The sequence below is a fragment of the Lynx rufus genome, unplaced genomic scaffold (assembly GCF_022079265.1).
Source record: "Lynx rufus isolate CCGP_SWC_20201006 ecotype Redwood Valley unplaced genomic scaffold, mLynRuf1.p SCAF_23, whole genome shotgun sequence".
Lineage (NCBI taxonomy): Eukaryota > Metazoa > Chordata > Mammalia > Carnivora > Felidae > Lynx > Lynx rufus.
This window is the reverse complement of record NW_025814838.1, coordinates 22,258,144-22,279,134: the sequence shown is the minus strand read 5'-3', so window position 1 is coordinate 22,279,134 and position 20,991 is coordinate 22,258,144. Positions and strand designations below refer to the sequence as shown.

General features: G+C 46.6%; 1 protein-coding gene and 1 long non-coding RNA gene across 9 annotated transcripts in view; both read left to right on the top strand.

Moving 5' to 3' along the window:
• ZNF75A (zinc finger protein 75a) overlaps positions 1 to 20,991 on the top strand; it is a 46,067-nt gene that overhangs the window by 7,039 nt on the left and 18,037 nt on the right. For 2 of the 8 annotated variants that reach the window (XM_047087238.1, XM_047087236.1), the window contains 2 exons: positions 1,156 to 1,266; positions 1,441 to 4,565. The exons of 5 other annotated variants lie outside the window; for them this stretch is intronic. In XM_047087238.1, the coding sequence (XP_046943194.1) occupies positions 1,156 to 1,266; positions 1,441 to 2,120 (791 nt within the window). In that variant the 3' untranslated portion in view covers positions 2,121 to 4,565. Of the gene's footprint in view, positions 1 to 451; positions 1,079 to 1,155; positions 1,267 to 1,440; positions 4,566 to 20,991 lie in introns of those variants that run through there. One more of the 8 variants, XM_047087240.1, reaches the window with a different exon arrangement.
• Positions 16,886 to 20,899, top strand: LOC124517750 (uncharacterized). Its single transcript, XR_006963566.1, has 3 exons — positions 16,886 to 17,657; positions 17,808 to 20,143; positions 20,854 to 20,899. It is a non-coding gene; the product is annotated as an uncharacterized LOC124517750 (long non-coding RNA).

The window sequence follows — 20,991 nt, the reverse complement described above, 5'->3', positions numbered from 1 at the left end:
CTACCTTCCCCTTTTCTCTGCACATTTTGTGCCACATACTAAATCTCTCCCTTTTACCTTTCTGGTCTAATATCACTTTCTCAAAGAGGCCTTCCATACGACCTCATCTCAAATAGCTTCAGAGAAGCAGAATTTTTTTTTTTTTTAATAAAGTTTATTTATTTTGAGAGAGAGCACACGCGTGAGTGGGAAAGGGGCAGAGAGAGAGGGAATCCAAAGCAGGCTCCACTGTGGTAGCGTAGAGTCTGACGCAGGGCTTGATCTCACAAACAGTGAGATCATGATCTGAGCCAAAATCAAGAGACGGATGCTTCACCAACTGAGCCACCCAGGTGCCCCAGAGAAGCGGACTCTTAAATGCTGAGTTATTCTGCTTTAGTTTTGTTCAAAACATGTATCACGTGCTGACCGCTTTGTTTATTGCTGTTTGCTTGTCTCGTTCTCCCAATAGAAGGTAAGCTCCATGAGACCAGGGCGCTTTGACTTACTCACCACTGTATCATCAGCCCAAGGAGAGTGCCTGGCACACGACAGGCAGTCAGTACACATTGCCTGAATGACCGAGTGATGCATACTTCCCGGTTTGGCAGTGTATAATTAGAAAAGTTTCACTGAGGGATTCTGGTCTGTTTCTTCCACCTGGACAAGAACCGGTGAACTCTAAGAGTGGGAAAAAGCTTCCCTATCCCTATCTTGAGCGTGGTGCTCAAGAGCTAAGTAAACACTGACTATTCCCATGACAGGAATCACTGGTGCGTGTGATAACGCAGCCCACTGCCCTTCACCTGGCTCTGCCAGACTTGGGCCGATCCTAAAGAATTAATAGAACGAATCTGTATTCCCTGCAGCCTCTCGGGCTTGGTGCCATCTCGTTTAATATGGGGCGGTCTCGGTGGCAGGAGAGGGGCGTTGTGGATGGATTCCCATGCCCTTTCGCCTTTCCGTGGAGCCAGCTTAGGTTTATTTCCCCGTGTCCACTTGTGTACCACCCACAGATGGAGGACCCTGTTAACCTGATAGCGGGTGTGAGAGTCTACCCATGGGACCCTTGGGTTAAAGCGCTGTAAACTGCCCTTTACTCTTCCTGGAGTTGTATGGAGTTGGTGGACCTTTGTCGAGTTGCCAGTCCTTGATCTCACTTTTTGCATTTCACAGCATTGTTTGTGCTCCCCAAACCTAAGGTGATCTCGTATCTAGAGCAAGGGGAAGAGCCATGGGTTCAAGGGTCCACGGAGCTCAAGGACAGTCCTGGAGAGCTGCCTACAGGTAAATACACCATGGGACAGGATGAATGCCTTGATAGCAACCTTTGCAGGGCTTAACGTTTTAAATTCTGTCTATCTGTACTTTGTAGTCAATAATCATTGGATTTTCCTCTCCATTCCTGTAGTTGTTTTGCTCTGCTGTGCAGTGGGCTGACTGTTACGTTTATTCTGACAGGAATAAAGCACAAAAGTGACACTGAAAACCATCAGCCTATACGTGTTTCTGATTTAGAAATACAAGCACCAGGAGACATAGTATCAAAAAAGGCCCGAGCAAAAGTTCCCCAGAAAACAACAGGCAAAGAAAACCATGGTGATACACACAGGATAGGGAAGTGGCATCGAGATTTTCCTGTGAAGAAAAAAAAGAAACTTTCAAGCTGGAAACAAGAGTTGCTGAAACTTATGGATCTTCACAAGAAAGCCCGCGCTGGAGAGAAGCCATTTAAGTGCCAAGAATGTGGGAAAAGCTTCAGAGTTAGCTCTGACCTTATTAAGCACCAAAGAATTCACACTGAAGAGAAACCGTATAAATGTCAACAGTGTGATAAGAGGTTTAGATGGAGTTCAGATCTTAATAAGCACTTAACAACACATCAAGGAATAAAACCATACAAATGCTCCTGGTGTGGGAAAAGCTTCAGTCAAAATACAAATCTACACACACACCAAAGAACTCACACTGGAGAGAAGCCCTTTACATGTCAGGAGTGTGGAAAAAAATTCAGTCAGAACTCCCACCTTATTAAGCATCGGAGAACCCACACAGGTGAGCAGCCATATACCTGCAGCACCTGCAGGAGAAACTTCAGCAGGCGGTCAAGCCTCCTTAGACACCAGAAACTTCACCGCTGACTGGAAGTTCATCTTGTGTCCTCAGCATGAAGAAATTCACCACGTAGAGGTTGACCTCGACATTTATGAAAAAATACAAAATCGTGAAGCACGAGTAATTCTTCATCGGTGGAAAAATTGATAAAAACATATTTCACAGAAAGGAATCAAGGTTGACTCTGCAGGGATCTCTATAAGTAGTTTTGTACTACTTACATTTTTACACATGATCTTCTGGGAATTCCTTAGTAAGAAAGGTATTGAAAAAAACATTCTCAGTTAGGGAAACATTTTAAATAGTATCTGGCAAAGTAACAAAGCCAGCTTTAATGAGCAGATGCGCCCATGACTCCGTCTTCTGTGATCGCAGAGGGTAAATTCTATTGGTTTTGCATTGAATTCCCAGTCACTTTTAAACACATATAACAGAAACATTTATAGCACGGTCTCCCAAAAGAAAAAGCAATAACCTGCTTATTTAATTGCCTTCAGTTGCCTTCAAGGTAGTTGACTTAACAATTTTAAGTCCCGTGTGGGGAAAAATGAGTTCTGTTGTCAAGTTTTTCAAGAACTAAATTGGATTTTCTTCCTTTCCCTTGTCATTGGACACTGTTCCCAAAGTTGGACATCACTTGAGTTCCTTCCTGAACATTTTAGCAACTTTAGCTCTTGAATCCTTTTAGCGCCAGTTTTACTGTGATGAAATGCTATTTACTTCACCACTAGTGAATCTGCCAGGTAAATTAATAATGCACTATCTTATACCTCATTGGTGGTGTTTGAAAAAAAGATAAACATCTCTAATGAGATCATATGAAAACGGGTTGGAATGTTTAGCCATGGATTGTGTATGACATGTAAAGATATTTCTGCAGTAAAATAAACTAGTCCTTTTCTTATAATCTCAGTATGATGAAGCATAAAAATTAGCACTTTCTTGAAGCCTAAAGAAAATTAATGAAAGTTCGGGATGAACTTCTCAGGTTTTTTTAATTTGCTCTGTACTTTGGCTTTTGTTTTTAAGAACAAACTAGAACCAGAATGTGTGCTGCAGGCAGGATGTGGTTCCCTGGGTATGGCGGAAGATAGGGTTCCCAAGAGAAAACGTTTGGGAACTGATGCTGACTGGTGGGTAAGAATGGGTGAATCCACATCCATGTTGGATGGATGTCTTAAACTGTAAACTGTTACTAAGCAGGTAGGGTATATATGTCTCTGTTTTGTGCACAGCATGTAACAACAGCCTTGGGTGATACATGATAGACGGCTGAAAATCTCTGTAGGCTGTGGATCTTCTTAGAGCTCTTATCTACAACAACTCTCATGTATTCCCATTAGAGCTTTTAGGTGGTGTCAGGAAAGAGGTTAAATGATTTCTTCTAAATACCTTATAAATAAGGAAGTTCAGGTTCGGATACCCTATGGCTAGTGAGTCTGTTGGTTGTCACTTGGTTGCATGAGTCAGGCCTGAAGGTAGGATTTGCGGGATGGACGTGTGTGTTATCCCTCCAGGGCCAGACTGGATGATGTGTTGTGTCTTTTTCTAGCTTATAAGACATTCCTGTGGCTTGATTCATTACTGAAACACTTAAGTCTCCATGTCCTCTGTGAAAGAGAGAAAACTGTGTTTCAACTCAGGGTTATTCTGGGGATTAGAGGGGCTGGTGAAGGAAAAGCACCCCACAGCTTGGCCAGTAGTAGATGCTCACCGTGCGTTTCTTTCCCTTTCCCCTGCTCCCCATGATATGCTGGGCAGACTACGCTTAGGAAGCAGGTGCATTTATGGCTATTGGCAACAACGAGCGCTGCTGGTGGTGATAGTGCTTAGCTGCTTTGGTCTTTGACTCCAGTGCTTTATGGTTTAAGTCTCGTGATGGTCTAGCGCCCTCAATGAGACTTTATTTTCTTCAAGATGATTCAAATAGATTTCGTAAGCACAGCCAGCTCTGAAGCTCCCATCTGCATAGCTGTTACCCAACGCCCTCATCCCTCGACTACTGGTGCTGTGTCCTCCCGGGATACGTGTGGACATCTTCCTGGTGCTACATTCATTCACTTTGATGGGGATCTCTTGTGGGCCCAGGCACCGTTCTAGACTGAGAAGATAGTAGTGAACAAAAGAGCTGGAAATCCACTCTCACGAGACTCGTATTCTAGTGAACAGTAGAGAGAGTGGTTGTGGTTTTCTGCTACTTGAAGTTAGGGTCACGAGGTAGTTTTGGGTAATGGGTTGTGAGCAGAAGCCTCACTTGTGGGCTGAAGCCTTTCCTTGTTGGTGCAAGACTCGGTAGTGCTCTTCTGCGTCAATCATGGAAGCCCACACAGGAAGGGGCCACAGGGTCAAAGTAGTCTGGAATGCTGAGCGCCGCGCCCCCTGGCCCCTTGGTGAGGAGCTGTTCTGGAGCATGGCCCAGACCTGTGATGGACTTTATGGGAATGAGAAATAAACTTTGGTTAAACCACTGAGGTGTTGGTGTTGTGTGTTTCTGCAGCATAACCTAGCTCATACAAATAGAGGCAGCTATCTACTAGAGCTGCGGAACCTTTTCTGTGTTGTTCCATGTGGACTTTGACCCTCAACAGAAATCTGCCTTCCTCTGAGCCAATGTAACACTGGTGGGCACAATGAGGAGCTTACATGACTAGCTGATAGGAAAGAAGGACTGATTTCTTACCTGAGACAATCCAGGTTGGTCATTTTTTCTTTAAAAAAAATTTTTTTTAAATGTTTATTTGTTTTTGAGAGAGAGAGAGAGTGTGTGTGCAAGCAGGGGAGGGGGCAGAGAGAGAGGGAGACATAGAATCTGAAGCAGGCTCCAGGCTCTGAGCTGTCAGCACAGAGCCTGACGCCGGGCTTGAATCCACAAACCAGGAGATCATGACCTGAGCCGAAGTTGCACGCTTAACCAACTGAACCACCCAGGCACCCCTAGGTTGGTCATTTTTTCAAGTGGACAAGGCAGCCATCTCTCCCTGCCTCTCTGGCTTCTCCCCTATCCTTGCTCTCTGTTCCCCTGTGCTCCAGTGTTTATGTGCATAAGATACGTTTTTGTCGATCGATGGGCTACAGAGAGAGGATGAGTTGCCTTTCATTTCTCATGTGAGTGCAATATACATTAAGGGGTCGTTTGGTAACTACCCCTTGCATATCTTAGGTGAGTCTTGTGTCAAAAAACACGCAACCTAGGGCAGAAGCAAATTTGCCCTGGTTGGTATACAGAGGAAGGTGGCTGCCCTCTTGGACTAAGGTGATAGTTGGGAAGAAGGTTGTGCAGAAAAGCAGAAGCAGGACCTTCCATTTGAGGAGTGAGAAGCCTCTGTAGGGAATGTCTCCTTGGCCAATTACCAGCTGTACAATGTTCCAGAAGTCCATATGTGGGGTGGACAAAAGGACATTGGGAGAAGGAATTTCTGTTCGTCACAGGGTTGAGCACCGATTACCAAAAATGCAACAGAAAATCAAAATTAGGTTGGGTTAAAGATGAAGTGGAACACACAACCTTAGATTTAGCCTCAAATGTTAGTATTACGGCTCTCAGAAATATAACCAAATGATTTTAGGACAGTCCAGAAGTTGCTGTGTTTCAATTGGTTCAGGTCACAGCTTTATAATGGTTCCTTGCTTGGTTCTGAGAACTGGATCTGACGCTTGGGTGGCTCAGTTGGTTAAGCGTCCGACTTCGGCTCAGGTCATGATTTCACAGTCTGTGAGTTCGAGCCCCGCCTCGTGCTCTGTGCTGACAGCTCAGAGCCTGGAGCCCGCTTCAGATTCTGTGTCTTCCTTTCTCTCTGCCCCTCTCCCACTCACACTCTGTATCTCTCTCTCAAGAATAAAATAAAATAAATATTTAAAAAATTAAAAAATATATATTTTATTTTTAAGTAATCTCTATACCCAACATGGGGCTTGAATTCAACCCTAAGATCAAGAGTCACATGCTCTTCTGACTGAGCCAGGCAGGAGCCCCATCACGTTTCTTTAGTCTTTGTCAGTCTGAAATGGTTCCTCAGTCTTTTATTGACATAAACAACGTCGACACTTTAAAGATCATTAGTCACTTATTTTATAAACATGCCTCAATTTGAGCTTCATGCTTCCTCATAATTAGATTCCAGTTTTGCCTCTCTGTCAGGAAACCACAGCAGCGATGTTGCCTTCTTTGTGTCCTATCAGGTGTTTCTATGGACTAAATTGGGTCCTTCCACCCCCAAATTCATACCTTGAAGCCCTGACCCCAATGTGACTGCCTTTGAAGAGATGGCCGTTAGGAGTTAATTAGAGGTAGGTAATTAGGTGGGCATCTAATCCGATAAAATTGGTGACCTTATTAAACGAGGAAGAAAGGAAGAGACCTTTATCCACACCCACTCAGAGAAAATACCACATGTGAACAAAGTGTTCATCTGCAAGCCAGGAAAGAGCCTTCACCAGAAACCTAATCCTCCCAGAACCCTTATCTTTGACTTTCTAGCCTATAGAAACATGGGAAAGTAAATTCCTGTTTACGTCACTCTGTTATGGCAGCCTGAGCCAACTAAGATCATGTATGTTTCAATGTGTCCCATTGCTAATGACATTACTTGAATCATCTTAAGTGAAGATGATGTCTGCCAGGCTCTTCCTGTATTTGATCTGTTCCTTTTATAATTAGTAACTTTAATGGTGAAGTAATTTGAAACCATGTAAATATCCTGTTACTAATGAAATTCAGTGTATTCATTTATTTACATGTTACAAAATCAAGGTTTCCTACTTTATTCAGTAGTTTGTAATGTATTACTATTATTATATTGTCTGCTATCTGATTAGTGGAAGTCCATTCAAACTTTTGTTTTTCTGACTTTTCCCCAAATTATTTGAGCACTTTTTCCTTTCTGGAACCACAAGCTATTCGATGCTCATCTTGTATTATCCTTGCCCTAGCCCAGCCGTTTATCTCAAGTGGTATTTAGAAGCCTATTTCTAGACCCTAGGTGTCCTTATTACTATTGGTAAGGTTATACATATCTCAAAGAGAGTATATTGACTTCTTTTGTTTTTCTGGTGGGAGAATTAGGGGACTGAGACAAGGAGAATGAAGACATTAAATTTAAAAAGAGAGGTTTTTAAACAGTTTTTACTTTAAAAAATTTTTAATGCTTATTTATTTATTTTGAGAGAGAGAGAATGAGCAGGGGAAGGACAGAGAGAGAAGGAGACAGAATCTGAAGCAGGCTTCAGGCTCTCAGCTGTCAGCACACAGCCCGATGTGGGGCTCAAACCTATGAACCATGAGATCATGACCTGAGCTGAAGTCGGATGCTTAACCGACTGAGCCACCCAGGCACCCCTAAAAGTTTTTGTTTATTTACTATGAGAGTGTGAGCAAGGGAGGGGCAAGGAGAGAGAGAGACAGAGAGAATCCCAAGCAAGCCCTGCTCTGTCAGGGCAGAGCCCGATGTCACCACCACAAGATCATGACCTGAGCTGGAATCACAAATCTCACACTTAATGGACTGAACCACCCAGATGCCTCAAAAGGGACGCTTCTCTTGCAGAAGATGCTTAGACCCCATTAACGTTGTCAGGCAAAACCCAAAAAGATGATCAGCGGGGGGACCCCTGTAAAAGCAATGTCCAATAATGAGAAGGGAATGCTCTCCGATTTTGATTTCCATTTTCTGTGCTGTAGTCCCATTATTCTCAGGCTCCAGCGAAGCCTCATATGAACCCTCTTTTGAAAAACAAACCAAGAGTGTTGGGCCCAAGCTTTGTGTGTAAGGAGAAGCAGACAGGAAAGAGGGGAAACAGTTGACAAAGGGCCAAATGTGAAGGGTAGATGACTCAGAGCTGTACAGAGAACGAAATGACAAATGGCAATCAGGACAGGGAAAGCATCCCTAGAGAATGGGAGCAATACTTGAGGTCTCAGTTCCTAATTGTCTGAAACATAATTTTTTGATAATATATGACAACATAGCAAATTTCATTAGGAATCAGGGGTTCAAGTGACAGCCAAAATGAAATACTGTTTTATTAATTCTGGCTGGTAGACATTTAAAAGACTGAAAATACCAAGAATTCATAATGATATGAAAACACCAGGAACTTTTTTTTTTTTTTTGAGAGCGGGGGTGTGGAGAGAGAGAGAGGAAGTGCAAGCAGGGGAGAGGGACAGAGGGAGAGAGAGGAGCCCGATCCGGGGCTTGATTCCATCACTCTGGTATCATGACCTGAGCTGAAATCAAGAGTCAGATGGTCGTCTGACTGAGCCACCCAGGTGCTCCCACTAGGAGCGATTTTTTTTTAAAGTTTATTTATTTTGAGGGCGACAGAGACAGCGTGAGTGAAAGAGGGGCAGAGAGAAGGAGACAGAGAATCCCAAGCAGGCTCTGCACCGTCAGCGTGGGGCCTGATGTGGGACTCGAATTCACAAAACCATGAGATCATGACTTGAGCCAAGACCAAGAGTCAGGTGCTTAACTGACTGAGCCACCCAGGCGCCCCTGAACTAGCACTTTTTAAATACTGCTGGAGGAGGGGGATACTAGTACAACCACTTTGGCATTATTTAGTAAAGTTGAGGATGTTAACACACCAAAGACCTATTTCTCTGGGACACACCCTAGATAAAGTCTTAAAAAATACACCTGTTTACATGTACAATAATGTTCACGGCAGCATTGTTTATAATAAAATCCTGAAACAGCCCAAATGTCCACTAACAGAATAGATGAATGAATGCGGCAGTCATTTAGCGGAATATTATCCAGCAATAAAAATAAAGTAGAGCTATATGCACCTACTTGGATGAATATCACAAGTGAGATGTGTAGTGAAAAGTTACAGAAAAATGTGAACCACAAGAACTTCTGCAGCCATGCAAAAGTTTTATGTCATTTGGATAATTACAAAAATGTTGATCCCAGAACACCAGAAAACTCGGAGACACACACGAATATACCGTAAGATTATAGGTGATTTTCTTCCTTTTTTTGTTCTGTCCCTCAACTCCTCTGAGAGCATTCTGTCGTCAGTGATAGCCACAGCCACAGATTGCCATCTGTTGGTCCTCCGCTGTGTTGTGGTCAAGCAGTGATGTGACCGCTTGAAATTGGCAACTCTGGCCTTGCAAAATGTTGTGTTAGTTTTATAATTTTTAAAATTTTATTTGTATTTCTTTGGGAGAGAGGGGAGGAGCAGAGAGATAAGGAGAGAGAGAGAGAGAGAGAGAGAGAGAGAGAGAGAGAGAGAGAATCCCAAGCAATCTTCACTCTCATCACAGAGTCCAATGCAGGGCTCGATCCCACAACTATGAGACCATGTCCTGGGCCGAAATCAAGAGTCAGGCTCTTCACCCACTGATTGACCAAGGTGCCCCATGGCCTTTCAGAATGTTTTTGGTGACTCCCTGTTTCAGATGCCTGCCACGCTATAGCTGTTCCTCTGTGAGCAGCACCATGGTTGATCATTTCCCTTATGACATGCCTGCCTGGATGAAGTTATATGTGGCCATAAAGGTTTCAAACGTTTGAAGTCTTGGGGCGCCTGGGTGGCACAGTCATTTCGGTGTCTGAGTCTTGATTTTGGCTCAGGTTGTGACCCTAGGGTTGTGGGACTGAGCCCCACCTGGGGCTCTGTGCTGAGGTGAGCCTGCTTGGGACTCTCTCCCTTGCTCTGCCCCTCTCCTCTACTCATGTGCTCTTTCTCTCTCTAAAATAATATAAAATAAAATACGTTTTTTTCAAACGTCAAAGTCTTCGTGACAACAGTCATCATCCTACTGGTCTCCATATGACTGACCCTTGTCAACCATATCTACATTACAGAAGCTGGCCAAGATCTTCTAAGCCAAGGACTAGGGGAGCAAAGCTTTAGAAACCTGTAGATCCCACCAAGTGGTACAGGAATTCTCTATGGGATAGTCATGTCTGATTAAATCTCTCCTAAGAACAGCTACTTCCTTGGTTAGACCAATTTCCTCATCTTTATCCTGTTCTTTTTAAAAAATATTTTATTTATTTTTTTATTTTGTTAGTGTTTATTTATTCTTGAGAGAGAGAGAGCGAGCATGAGCTGGGGAGGGGCAGAGAGAGAGAGAGAGAGAGAGACAGAGAATCAGAAGTAGGCTCCAAGCTCCAAGCTGTCAGCACAGAGCCTGATGCTCGAACTCATGAACCATGAGATCATGACCTGAGCTGAAGTCAGACTCTCAACCAACTGAACCACCCAGATGCCCCCCAAAATATTTTATCTTAAAGTAACCTCTATGCTAACATGGGGCCCATACTCGCAACCCTGAGACCAAGAGTCACATACGCTGCTGGCTGAGCCAGCCAAATGCCCCATTATCCTGTTTTGGTTTTTTTTTAAGTTTATTTATTTTGAGAGAGAGAGAGAGCGAGCGAGCTGGGGAGGGAGAGGGAGAGAGAGAGAATCCCAAGCAGGCTCCGCACCCTCAGCACAGAACCTGAAGCAGGGTTCTAACTCACGAACCATGAGAACATGACCTGAACCGAAATCAAGAGCTGGACGTTCATCCGAATGAGCCACACAGCCGCCCCTCTCCTGTTCTTCACATACACTCATACTCTCTTATCTACAGCGTAAGGAACATGGACCTTAAGAGTGCACTAAAGAAATTTCTAGGTGGCCGAGGAGACATGTGACTAAAGCTACAGAGAAGCACTGCTCTGTCGTCGTTTTCTCCCAGATCAGACTCTGTTATCTCTCTCCTTTCTGTCATTGTAGTGCTCTAGTTACATTGCCCTCTGAGTAGAGAGGCATCAGCATACCTTAGAAAGTTCATGACACTAGGAACCAAGAGGCTTGGGCATTTTGGTGTACTGTGCAAATGAGATATGATAGTGGATCTGATCTCTCCAGCACTCAATTTCATCATCTAGGAAATGAACAGAATAGCGGACAGGAACATTGTAAGGATCAAATAGATCATTTATGGGAGTGCTTAGTGAAAACTTCTCAGTGTCATATTTTAAAATTTTCTATAGTGTTTTATTTATTTTTGAGAGAGAAAGAGAGCACAAGTGGGGAGGGGCAGAGACAGAGACAGAGACAGAGACAGAGACAGAGAATCTGAAGCAGGCCCCAGGATCCAAGCAATGAGTGCAGAGCCCTAACCCAGGCTGGAATTCACAAACCCTGAGATCATGACCTGAGACAAAGCAGGAGGCTTAACCGATTGAGCGACCCAGGCACCCTTGCTGGGTGTTATTCTTTTTTTCTTTTTTCTTTTCTTTTCTTTTTTTCTTTTTTTAATACAATAGTCCAGCCACAGGAACTGGAGGCTGCAATGCCACACTGGACACATGGCAGATGGCAGGGTGTCACATCTCCCTAGGTGGCTATTGTCGGCTCTGGACTGTCTGACTTAACACACGTGTTCTTTCCCGCCAATTTAGATGGGGCATAATTTGTGTGACTGCAGTCACCTTCAAGTCTTCTCTGGGTGAGAAGAGCCTGGTCGTTCAAGGGGTCACCAGGACTAGTCCCGTCAGCTTCATTTGTGGTGACCACAGTCAGCATCTCTCAAGGTAGCAGGAGGTCATGTGGGCCAGGACCTAGCTAGGACACCAGCTGTCCTTGCTCTCACACTCTTGGCCAGCTTCTACTTCCGCTCACCCTAATGGCAACAATGTAGCCGCTGGCTCAGCCCATCAGCTCAGGGCCTTGTCCTTGTTGTGGCCTATGAGAGAATTAAAGGAGGGAAGATACCCGGGTCTCACCATGAAAGGATTAGAACCTTGGTCAGTGATTCTCACACATCACGGTAAAATAAAATTTATGACTCTTCTAGGTGTATGACAATTTTTACAACGTAATTAATAGTGCCCCCTTTCCCTAAAAGTGTCACAGTTTGGGCAATGAATTATGTAATTGCCCTACTTAAAATTCATATTTCCGAGCTCCATTCGTAGAGTCTGGTTTACTATGTTTAGGGGTTCTTAGGAATCTGGATTTTATTTTTTTTTAATATGAAATTTATTGTCAAATTGTTTTCATACAACACCCAGTGCTCATCCCAACAGGTGCCCTCCTCAATGCCCATCACCCACTTTCCCCTCCCTTCCACCCCCCATCAACCCTCAGTTTATTTTCAGTTTTTTTTAAAAATTTTTTTTTCAACGTTTATTTATTTTTGGGACAGAGAGAGAGACAGAGCATGAACGGGGGAGGGGCAGAGAGAGAGGGAGACACAGAATCGGAAACGGGCTCCAGGCTCTGAGCCATCAGCCCAGAGCCTGACGCGGGGCTCGAACTCCCGGACCGCGAGATCGTGACCTGGCTGAAGTCGGACGCTTAACCGACTGCGCCACCCAGGCGCCCCTATTTTCAGTTTTTAAGAGTCTCTTATGGTTTGGTTCCCTCCCTCTCTAACTTTTTTTTTCCTTCCCCTCCCCCATGGTCTTCTGTTAAGTTTCTCAAGATCCACATAAGAGTGAAAACACATGGTATCTGTCTTCCTCAGTATGACTTATTTCACTTAGCATAACGCTCCCCAGTTATGCTAAGCATCCACATTGCTACAAAAGGCCATATTTCATTCTTTTTCATTGCCAAGTAGTATTCCATTGTGTATATAAACCACAATTTCTTTATCCATTCATCAGTTGATGGACATTTAGGCTCTTTCCATAATTTGGCTATTGTTGAAAGGTGCTGCTATAAACATTGGGGTACAAGTGCCCCTATGCATCAGGGACTCCTGTATTCCTTGGGTAAATTCCTAGCAGTGCTATTGCTGGGTCATAGGGTAGATCTATTTTTAATTTTTTGAGGAACCTTCACCCTGTTTTCCAGAGTGGTTGCACCAGTATGCATTCCCATGTGTGTTATTCTTAATCATAGTGGAATGCTTTCTCTAAGAAGGTTTACCAGTGTATATCATATAACACCTCCCTCCATTTATATCCTGATGGAGTGCTAATCCTTCAGGGTGCCTCCATAAGTGATGGATGGATGAAAGGGCCAGAAAACACAGACAGACCATTGTTCTTTCCCACACACTCAGCATCTCAATCCATCAGCTCCCTCTTCAAAACATATTCGGAATATTCCGATCTAGAATAACACACACATGTGAAAATTAGGAAAGTGTTTCAATGTCTATCAAAGAAGTAATGATTGAGGATTGAATATATTATGGTATATAACTAAACGCAACGGCCTAAAAATGAAAGATGAGGTCGATATATTGAAATAGAAAACCTTCAAGATAAAGTAAATGGGCAAAATTGCATATGAAGGTACAGGAAGATAAACACACAAGTAACAGTTATTTCCTCTGTAGAGAGAGAATGTTGCTTGGGAAATAAGGAATGGGGAGATTTCTTTTTAATATGACAATGATTGGTACTCGTGGAATATTAAGATATGAAACGGGGAAGATATCACTGGGTTGGAAGCAGGTTCTAGCCCTATTTCTGTCAGTAGACAGTCGCTTGAAAACTGTCTTTGGTTTCCCCTTCTAGAGGATGAAAATAGTAATACTATTGACTTCATAGTGTTACAGGAGGGTGGGAGAGACGCTGGTCCTTATCTCTCATGGAGTCGAAGAATGAATCTCACGGACAAGGGAGTGGGCAAAGTGATAGAGTTTATTGAGGGCAAGTATAGAGCTCTCGAGAGTGAGAGGGGTCCTGACTGGGTCCCTGGCTTTTTATTGGAACATCAGAAAGTTTGTGAGACTCCACGCACGGCATCCAGCCCAGGCAGGTCCGGAATATGTTTATCTTATCCTCTTTGCTCAAACTCCGCTGCCCCTTCTTCAGGCTCCCACTTGGAGGTGCATCCTGCCTCCCTGAAGTTCCTTTATGTCTCTCCCTGCCTAATGTTAACAACCCTTTCCGAGACAATAGGATGGTTGTTAGGATTACTCAGTATGAACGTGTTTACAACTGTGCCTTAGCATACCGCTAGCGTGACTTTTTTTTTTTTTTTCTTACTACTGTCGCTGTCACATCTGTAAAACGCTCTGAGCAACACCAGCGTTGGAAGGAAAACCCATCCAAGTCAAAAAGCAGAAGCACCTGACCCACTTAACAGCAACCAATAGGAGAGCCTTAACAAAGGCCCGGTACTCTCCAAGAGCGTGATTGGTCCCAGGGCTTGACGCCAAGAGGATCCTGTCCATTTACTGGTGAGGACTGCTGTCCATTAGCAGAAGGCGGCAACCAGAGAAACGGAAATGTCCTTTAGGCCGCGCTTGCGTGTTCTGTCCCACTCTTTTCGGGTTGAGCCCCTGCGCGTGCGTCGGGGCTTCAGGAAGTCCCGGCATGCCCCGCGGCAGCTTCTGGTTCAGCGCGCAGGGAAAAGGTGGCGTGGCCGGTGAGTGGCTCGTGTGAAGCTGACTTTTCCTGTTCCTCTGGTCCCCGGCGCTGCTGCTCCTGCGTCTCCCCATAGCTGTCATCTCCCGACCTGGGTGTCGGGACGCCAAGACACCGACTGGCCGTGTTCCGGGACCTCGCCCCTCTGGGGAGGCGTGGGGACGAGGTAGCCGGCGTCCCAGCCCGTCTCCCTTCGGGGTCCCCGTCCGGACGTTTCCCAGGGGAGAGGCCTTTGAAAGGCCCTGAGCCTGTTGTCCTTGCGATTTACGCTGAGAAAACATTCGTTCCCCGAGGCCCTACTGCCTCAGAAGGCCACTCAGGCACACTCCTTGCCCTCAGCTCTCGAACTCGTGGAGAAGACAAACCCGCCAGAAACATTGTGGTATTAGGTGGAGTTAGATAAGGCGCCTGGAGAGAGAGAGTGGGAGACAGGGCTGAAGAGTTGAAAGCATGAGGAGGGTTCAAGAAGGTGGGGGTGGTGGTGCCGGTGCCGGTACTCATCCTGTGGACTTCTTGCCTTGAGAGCATTTCTTTCTATGTTTCTAGGCTCAGCTACCCTTCCTCCCCTGGTTGGACCTTGAGAAAAGAGTGTTCTAGGCAGGAAATGTTTAGCGGACCAAGGCACTATGGATAGAAAACCCAGAGTCTGTTTGTTCTAGGACCTGGGACTGGTTCACCTGTACTGGTTGGAGAATGTATATAGGATAGTGGACAGTGAGGCTGGAGGGGTAGATTTGGCCTTGAATGTTGAGGAAAGCCTTGCAAACTCAGAGATCTTGGCTTATCCCAGTGTTGCATCCACACGACTCCTGAAACAGAATGCTACGGGCACCAGTGACCGTCACAACAAAGTTTATTGCAATGAGAGGCAAGGCCGACCGATCGGGACCAACACTTTTGATCAGAGTGCGGCCTCGAACAGCTGGGGTATAGAGTTTTTATAGCCAACCACATCGTTTTATCATCACCTGGGAACAGAACAAAGTAGTTCCCAGATGAGTTGGAAACAGTTCCGGGATGGGGTGATTATTTTAGACTTTCTGCTGTTAAGTTGCAACCAGTTGATCTCCTTGACCAGGCCTCTGATGCTCTTTTCTTTGAACTTTTGTTCCCTTAATTGGTGAAGCCTAATTTACAAGAGTAGGAAGCGTAATTTACAAGAGTAAAGCAAGGCTGTTATCTCTTAACCTTCAGTGTCAGAACAAAGCTGTTATTTCTCAAGCTACAGTGTCAACACAAAGCTGCTATCTCTCAAGCTACAGGTTAGCCCTACACTACAGTTTAACCCTTATACCAGTGGCAACAGGAAGTCTGCAGGGCTTTGAGACAGAGTAGTTATATAATTGGGTTCGATTTGTAGAAAGTAAAGAAGTCCAGGGGCACTTGGGTGGCTCAGTCGCTTGACTATCAGCCCCTTGATTTCCACTCAGGTGTTCATATCAGTTGGTAAGATCGAGCCCTGCATCAGGCTCTCCACATTGACAGCTTGAAGCCTGCTTGGGATTCTCTTCCTCCCTCCCTCCCCCACCCCTCCTCCCCGTCATGTGCTTTCTTCCCAAACAAATAAATATAAACTTAGAAAATAGAGTCCAGATCTGCTCTGTAGAAGACCAGGAGGACAGATGAAGACTCTTACACCAGTCTGGTCTGATGATCTGTCCCTAAACAGAGGTTCCTAAGCAGGGTTGACTTTGCCTCCAAAAGGAATTTGGTAACAATGGAGTCAATTTTGTTGTCAGAACTCGGCAGTACCTCTGACATCCATCGGGTGGAGGCCATGGACACAGCTGTTCATCGTGTAATGCACAGGATTCCCCTACCTACCCACTTACCCACAATAAAGACCTGTGTAGCCCAAGATGTCAATAATGCTGAGGTTCAGAAATCCCACTTAGCGCATTAGTAGTGGAAAAGAAGGAGAGACAGATAACAGATATCTGAAACAAAGACCACTTTTCATATTTTATATTCATAATGCTTACGTACTTGACACCTAGGCAGCTAATCCATTCTGTTGACACCAGTCTTACTCACATTTTCTCACCCATTCATTCATTTGCAGAATAATTATACACTCCAAGCAGTACTGGAGGTGCTGTGATTCAGCAATGACCAGACCAGTTCCCTGCTCTGCAAGAACCTTACATCTTACAGGAGAATGACAGACGTTAAATCTATAAATACATGTCAGTTGGTGAGATATGTCACAAAGAAATTCCTTTAAAATTTTTAAAAAATTTTAATGTTTGTTTTTGTTGAGAGAGACAGACATCGAGAGTGTCAGCAAGGGAGGGGCAGAAAGAGGGAGTCGCAGAATCTGAAGCAGGCTCCAGGACTCTGAGCCGTCAGCAGACAGCCCGACACAGGGCTTGAATCCACAGACTGCGAGATCATGGCCTGAGCCAAAGTCAGATGCTTAACCGACTGAGCCACCCAGCCACCTGAAGAAATTCCTGTAAGAAGGAGTTTCTCTCACGGCCACCCCAGACCATTTACTCTGCACCTTCTATGTGCTAAGCACAGAGCAAGATGCTTTACAAATAGCATTTCTAACCCTTTTCTCTTTCTTGCAACTTAGGTATTGTTATCCTCAGATGAGAAAAAGAGGCACAGAAAAGCTGCATAATTTGCCTCAATCGTTGTGGAGCAAAGCCCGGCTGCAAACCAGATCCGCCTGTGGTCAGAGGCAGTGCTGTTTCCATTAAGCATCACTCTGTCATAGGCCAGCCTGACTTGAACGGGAGAAGACATTTGGCCTGTTCTTGCTACACTAGGAGAATCAGGTAGAAATGAAGTCTCACATTCACCTCTTTCTCTTTCCAGACTACACTTTGTTACAGAGAGGCCTCCCTGGAGGTGATTCTTCCAGGTTGTTGGAACTGTTCACCATCAGTTGGGGGTGAATTCCTCTGTATTGCTCACATTCTCTCAGATGGCCGAAGGCAGATCTGACCCCTCCAAGGGGGTGGCAAGTTGGAGCTACCCCACCAGCTCTTCAGACTGCAATTACTAGCAAGAGCTCAGCCTCAGGAGGCTTTCATCCAGCTCTCGGAACCCAGCTATTCACGGCAGCAGCCTGGGGTGCATTGAAGGAGAAGATTCTGGAGCTGAAGCAATTCCTGACCATTCTGCATGGGGCATCCAAGACTGGGTGAGGGTGTGTCATCCAGAAAGCCTAGAGAAGGCAGTGACCCGGGTGCAGAATTTGGACTGAGAAGCTGGGGGATCACGGTGAGAAGGGGATTGTGTAAAGAGAAAGTGAGATGAGGGACCTAGACTACCTGGGTGAGGGCACAGGCATCCGGGAGAAGCTGGAGAAACCTGATTATGCTGCTGCTTTTCTTTATTTTTATTTTTTTAATGTTTGTTTATTTTTGACAGAAACAGAGTGTGAGCAGGGGAGGGGCAGAGAGACAGGGAGACACAGAATCTGAAGCGGGCTCCAGGCTCCGAGCTGGCAACACAGAGCCCAAGAACCCTCTGCCCTCGGATGCAGGGACTGCATGCCCAGGAAGCTGTGAGAACTTGGGCTGCGTCCTCAGTGTCCTCCCCGAAGCAGACGGACGTGACTGGATTTCTGGTCGGGGGAGGGCCAGAGCGAGGCCAGCCGGGGGCTGAGGGCAGCACGGCCGGGTGTCAGCTGCGGGGCTCTGCGTGGGGCTGCCACCGACTTCCCTGCACCGCCCTGAGCAGATGGGCCTCTGAAGTGCTCTCTGCCACTGCCAGATGTGGCTCTGGCTTCCTGACCTTCTGTTCTACCCGGCCACCCAGACCGCCTCCTTATTTTCGTCTTTAACTTAGCTCTGGCCGTCCAGGAATCTACACTACACCTTTCTTCCCTGGGCCCGTGGATGATCTCTCTCGGGACGGGAAGGTGGCAGTGATGGGGTTTTGTCCAGGTGATGGTGTGTGTGCTCCGAGAAGAGCCGGCAGCCCTGTGGTTGTGTGGGGAGCCGCAGAGCTTCTCCCATAAGGAGAGCCCATGAAGCCCATGGCCAGGGGCTTTCCCAAGAGAAGAGCCAGACACAACTCCTCTCAGACTGCGCGGGCCATGGGGCCTTCAAAGGGGGCCCAACTCTTTGAAGAAGATGGTGAGATACAGAGTCTCAGGCTGGAAGGGGAGAGGCAGGAAGGATCAGGGACAAGAGTTTATCAGTGCCTGTGACATCCTAGACATGACCCTGTAGTTGTGTCATGACCAGAATCGGGACCAGGAAACTAGCGGCTCAGGGTACGGATGTCTGGTTGCGAATGTAGGCTTCGCAGTTCTGTGTGGTCTTCCCTCACAAAGGCTCATTCCGTGACAGCTTCGGCAGGATCAGTCTGCAGAGACGCTCCCCTCCCTCTGCTCTTCCCCCATGGGCACATGCGAGCGAGCTCGCTCTCTCTCTCTCTCAAAAAAAAAAAAAAAATCCCATTTGGACATGTCAGGTGGCTTGTCAGTTGCGAAGGAATGGAAATGCATGTGAAATGCTCCAGAGCCCAGCTTTGAGGCAGCAGCTAAGAAGCCAGAATGAGAGGGTGAGGGAGACTGGGTGCATGGGTGAGGCCCCATTGTGCCCGGCCCACCCCAGAAACCAGAGAGTTTAGCAACCGTATGTGGGATGTGTCAGCTTCTGCAACTATGTCCTGTATCTGGTCAAGGCTTGACTCATAAAAACAGTCCCACCTGGGGATTCCAGTGGGCAGTGTCCGATGCTACCCATGGATGGCCCCCAGTGGATAATACCTCGACGGTAGGGGGCGAGTGTGAGCATACTCTCTTACGCATGAGGTCTCTGGTGGCTCTCTGCTTCAACCACCTTACCTTCAGCTGTAAAAGCTTCTTAGGCACCGTATCTAATCTCTACCGGAATACCTAGCTCTTCCTCTGGTGCCAGTACGGGGCACATCTGGGAGTGTTGGCGGTAGTGGGTGTGAAATGAAGCCTCGGCTGTGCCTGCCCACTTGGGGGCCCAGGCCTCTGGCACCTCAAGACAACCATGCCGGTGCTAACGTGCAGTAGAAGGTCTGTGTCCTGAGGTTCCACACAAAGTGTTGACCAGAAAGATCGCTCAGAATGAAAGATGTGTGTAAGTAAAGGTTTTGGAATTGACTTGACCCCCATTCACAGTCCAGCCTTGTGATCTCAATTTCCATGCACATCTAACCTAGGATAGCGTGCATGGGGCCTCCCAGGAAACCCAGGCGTTACTTGCGATATTCAGTAAATCTCAAACTTCTGGAAAAACTCCAGAGGTGCCACTAGAACGGCCAAGTACACGGAACACGCCTGAGCGGCTTCAGGAGCACAACTTCCTCCTCTGCCAGAGCCGGGCGTCACAGAGTTCCTTCTCTGAGGCGCACTCCCCTACCACGGGGACAGGTGAGGCGACCTGCTAGAGTCCTGTGTTCTCCACGAGTAAAGAATACTCGGTCCCCTCTGTCCACCAGGGAGCAGGGCCCAGGGTGAGCGCAGGACTGTGGGGCAGGAGCTGACGATGGGCAAAGCCGAGGATTTGCGTGTGATGAGGTCAGCGGTGAAATGGGCACGCTCCAGCCCAGGGTCCCCGGAGTCCCCGGCTGTTCCCACACTGGCTGGAAAGGCACTCCCCTCACAAGAGAGGCCTAGAAGAGGTGGCAAGAGGAAAGGCAAGTGGGGCAAGGAGGCGGAGAGGCCCGGCTCAGCTTTGGCTCTGGCCACCCATCCGGCTCCTCAAGCTGAGGAACCACAGCAGGTGAGTGGGAAGCAGGGCATCTGTGGGCTTTGGCCTGCTTCTCTGGGTGTGAGAAGGCTGGGTCCTCTGTATGGGAATGGTCAGCGGTTCTTGCAAAAAGAATCCTGTCCGTTAGGGAATGAGGTCAGTAGTTAAGATGTTTCAGTGAGGGATATAGGAACCGTGCCGAGAGTCCCAGTATTTCCTACACAGGGGGGAGGGAACAGGCTTCTTCATGGTCTTAGGAAGGGCTGAGCCAAACCAGGAGGGTCATCTACACCTGAGAGCAGATCTGTAGTGTTGAAGGTGTTACCTCGTGTACACCTACTTCAAATTCATTCTCCAGTGGGAGTGCGGCGATCAGGCCGTGTTAGTCCATGGAGGTGGGCAGTAAGGTGTCAGACGTAGGAAGTGAAAGGAAGGAAGGAAGGGAAACAGCCGATCCACGTGGGGTTGGGGGGACACAGGGAGGAGGTTGGATTAATGACAACTCGGAAGACAGGCCCTGCCGAGCTGGGTCACATCGTGGGGGTGTTGGAGTTAGGTGGTGCTGCCCACTGGTGCTGGTACTTTGGAGGTGTCTCATGAGGAGATTCTGGAAGAAACAGTGTCTGCTCCATTGACTGCTTTGTGTCTGGCTGCTACATAACCTGGTATGTTATAGGGAATCGGATGTTTCCCGAATGAATGCATAAATGAATGTATTCTCTGCTTCTTACGGTCTCCTCCAGACTATGTGGGGTGGCTGACAGGCCAGGGTCTGGAACTCTCGCACTGTTTTCCTTCCTGTGCCCGGCGGACTGGAGCATGAAACCGTTGGAGGGAGGAGGTGACCTCCACCTCTGACAATTCAAGGAGTCAGCAGTTGC